The 3,557-nt window shown below is 43.7% G+C and overlaps 1 protein-coding gene across 1 annotated transcript; it reads left to right on the top strand.

The window, feature by feature from the left end:
• The first annotated feature begins 863 nt into the window (after positions 1–863).
• LOC122817392 lies at positions 864–1,976 on the top strand. The gene is made up of 2 exons (XM_044090580.1): positions 864–1,446; positions 1,554–1,976. Exons 1-2 carry the CDS (start codon positions 938–940, stop codon positions 1,744–1,746), a joined length of 702 nt encoding a protein of 233 aa, XP_043946515.1. The 5' UTR covers positions 864–937; the 3' UTR covers positions 1,747–1,976.
• Positions 1,977–3,557: the final 1,581 nt, after the last annotated feature.

Below are 3,557 nucleotides of genomic sequence, written 5' to 3'. Positions count from 1 at the left end.
TCTGTGTGTGTGTGTGTGTGTGTGTGTGTGTGTGTGGAGTCTGTGTGTGTGTGTGTGTGTGGAGTCTGTGTGTGTGTGTGGAGTCTGTGTGTGTGTGTGTGTGGAGTCTGTGTGTGTGTGTGTGTGTGTGTGTGTGGAGTCTGTGTGTGTGTGTGTGTGTGTGTGTGGAGTCTGTGTGTGTGTGTGTGTGTGTGTGGAGTCTGTGTGTGTGTGTGTGTGTGGAGTCTGTGTGTGTGTGTGTGTGTGTGTGTGTGTGGAGTCTGTGTGTGTGTGTGTGTGTGTGTGTGTGTGTGTGTGTGTGTGTGTGTGTGTGTGTGTGTGTGTGTGTGTGTGTGTGTGTGTGTGTGTGTGTGTGTCTGTGTGTGTGTGTGTGTGTGTGTGTGTGTGTGTGTGTGTGTGTGTGTGGAGTCTGTGTGTGTGTGTGTGTGTGTGTGTGTGTGTGTGTGTGTGTGTGTGTGGAGTCTGTGTGTGTGTGTGTGTGTGTGTGTGTGTGTGTGTGTGTGTGGAGTCTGTGTGTGTGTGTGTGTGTGTGGAGTCTGTGTGTGTGTGTGTGTGTGTGTGTGTGTGTGTGTGTGTGTGTGTGTGTGTGTGTGTGTGTGTGTGTGTGTGTGTGTGTGTCTGTGTGTGTGTGTGTGTGTGTGTGTGTGTGTGTGTGTGTGTGTGTGTGTGTGTGTGTGTGGAGTCTGTGTGTGTGTGTGTGTGTGTGTGTGTGTGTGTGTGTGTGTGTGTGTGTGTGTGGAGTCTGTGTGTGTGTGTGTGTGTGGAGTCTGTGTGTGTGTGTGTGTGTGTGTGTGTGTGTGTGTGTGTGTGTGGAGTCACTTTATTTCCTCCAGTACTATGATTACATGGCTTCTGATATAGTTTACTTTGCCCAAAACTGAAACACTGTCAATGGTGTCTTCAGTGAGGGTGATTTCTCCTCCAGGCTGTCATATATATGGATGTGTACATGCATGCAATATTGGGAACACTGAACACATGTATTTATTTTGCATTTGAGAATTCTCATGCATTTCCTTTGGCTCTTCTCTCCCACATTGTAACAGTACTCATGGCAGGGCACAGTCAAAATAGTGCAAGACAGGGATATCAATTTGAACCAAGGTATCGACCTGGCGAGCCAAGGAAGCAGCGCCGTTTGTGCAACAGTGGTCAGCATCAACCGCCTTCGCCGGACCCTGATTACAGCAGTCTGTCAAGTATGACATGGTGCCTATGTGGGAAATGCACAATGATGACCACGTCACTCGAATGCCTATGTTGTGTGTCTTCTCCACGAGCAATTGAGAAATGGGCAGAAGTAACTTCAACTTCAGGTCACAATGCATGCATAACTGTGCACCCACAGTTTGACTCGGCATGCCTTTATACCCACAATTTAAAAACTATATTCAGGCTTCTGTGTCGGCGTAGAGGGTGTTATCAACTACCGCAGTGGACAAACAAGTACGTTCTCTGTCAGTGTGTCTCTCTGTCAGTGTGTCTCTCTGTCAGTGTGTCTGTCAGTGTGTCTGTCTCTCCCTGCCTGACCACAGGATTGCTCTATATTTCAGGTTGTACCGGGTTGTGGCGTACCGTGCATATGTGTTGTGGGTGCATAACAATCGAAGGCTGGGATTTGGAAATCGAATGGTGCTTCCCGCTTGTGTAGTGTCACGAATTCGAGAACAGTTTCCATGTGCAGATGATGATTCGTACACAGGATTTAGAGCTTTTGAGGGACTTTGGATTTATTCTGAACACTGACATGTCTATTGTTAGCTGTGCATTTCCTGTTCACAGTTGAAAAATGGTTTTACTTGTCAAATACTGTATACGCTACCTTATTATGAAGTTTGTACACTAATAAAGTTAGTATCATTGACTTGGATACTTAATGTGTCATGTGTACATTTGTACATCTGTCTACCATTGCCTTAAATTGATGCTGCTCTGAGAGCAGAGTACGTACTTACAGCCGTTTTCACTGTTGTATATCATGATGGTGATTGTATTTTTTTATAGCAATATTTCTGCAACTTTAAATCACTGGCGAATGTCCACCTGTGCAACTGACGTCCTTCACACCATGCAGACAAAAGTGTATGTCCTACTTTAAGTGGCTTTTAATTATGTACAGGTCCGATCACACTGCCTATGCAAGACTAATGAATCCATAAGTTATTAGGCCTTTTCATTGTTGGCATACAATCGCTATATGTCATCCTGCGTCTTTTCATTAATTTGTAGCACAGTGTTTTTGTGGTAAGGGGAGAAATTCACCTCAATGAAAAATGCTTTCACATTGCTCATGCACAAAAGTAGATGTTTACAGTGCCCCAGTTTAAATTGGAGTCAATGCAGACTTCCATGTGTCGTGTAAAGGCTGTAAGTGAGGATACACTTTGATTGCAGAGAGAAGGCGGATGCAAGTGACACTGACAAATGCATTGCATGACTGTCACACAAGCAGCCATTATTAAATTTGGATATGTCATTGCACATCGATTTTTAACCATTAAGTCGTACAGGTTGTATGAATATCAATGAGTGTAACTAGTTTAGCATGAATTGTGTGTACTGTATGATTTGATATAGTAATTTCTATTTTTATTAGGTGATCGTCAAAATGCCTTCCTGCTTTGCAATCAACTGTAGTATGCGCCAAGACAATCTGCCACGGGGGGTATCATTCCATCGGTTTCCACGGGATATCAACCTGTGTAGACAGTGGGTGATTAACTGTGGTAGAGATGTTGGTAGCATACCGAAGTTTGTTAAGGAAGTTTTGGGTAGTGCAAAGCCACGACATTTCCTCTGCTCTCAACACTTTGAGCAGAGCCAGTTTCACCTTGACTACCAGCAACAGCTACTTCCTGATGAGATGAGACCCAAGCGACCAATATGGAGATTAATAAAAGCGGCAGTACCATCTATTTTCTCACTTTCGAACAGCAAGACACGGACATCTTCAGTACATCGGTTGCAGCAGAAACAGCAGCAGAAGGTGAGTATCAGTGGATCAATGAAAGGTTTAATGAGTCAACTGACGTTTGCGTACTGAGATACTGGCACTGCATGTGTTTCAAATTGCAACAGTTAATTGGATGTACTTTTTTCATGCAGCTTATTGAAGACCTTCTGAGTAGAACGCAGCCTACATTGCAAGACCTTATGACAGAGCAACGGTCTGTGCAACGCAAGGTGAGTAATTGTATTACCTCTTCAGTGCACAAATAATTACTCACTACTCAGGTGAATGTGTAATTTTAATGTGCCTTACTTTTTGTATCTCTTGCAGAGGAAGCATGTGCAGCTACAGAATCAAAGGGATGCAGATAATGATGCATCAAGACACACTGTGGAAGACCGAATGGAAGACTGTCAAGCGCATCAAGAATGTGTGGAAGTAAGTTTAGATGAAAACCTACAGTAATATGCGATACTGGATAAGCATTCAGTTTGTGGTTGGCTGAGTAATAGTGTAAATTACAAAATTTTTATGTAGTTCATTGTGACTCCCTTGACTTTGAGTCCGGATGTCGGCAATCAAAATGCTTATCCTGTTATCATAGAGT

The sequence above is a fragment of the Protopterus annectens genome, chromosome 12.part0, assembly GCF_019279795.1.
Source record: "Protopterus annectens isolate FY-2018-M chromosome 12.part0, PAN1.0, whole genome shotgun sequence".
NCBI classification, from domain to species: domain Eukaryota; kingdom Metazoa; phylum Chordata; order Ceratodontiformes; family Protopteridae; genus Protopterus; species Protopterus annectens.
Note: the sequence above shows the minus strand (reverse complement) of the source record. Positions and strands in the feature narration are given on the sequence as shown.

Bases quoted from the DNA above. Each gene is read 5' to 3' on its own strand.
- LOC122817392 (XM_044090580.1), top strand. From the start codon at position 938: ATGGATGTGTACATGCATGCAATATTGGGAACACTGAACACATGTATT. The intron at 1,447-1,553 runs GTACGTTCTCTG...TCTATATTTCAG, and splicing joins CTACCGCAGTGGACAAACAA to GTTGTACCGGGTTGTGGCGT.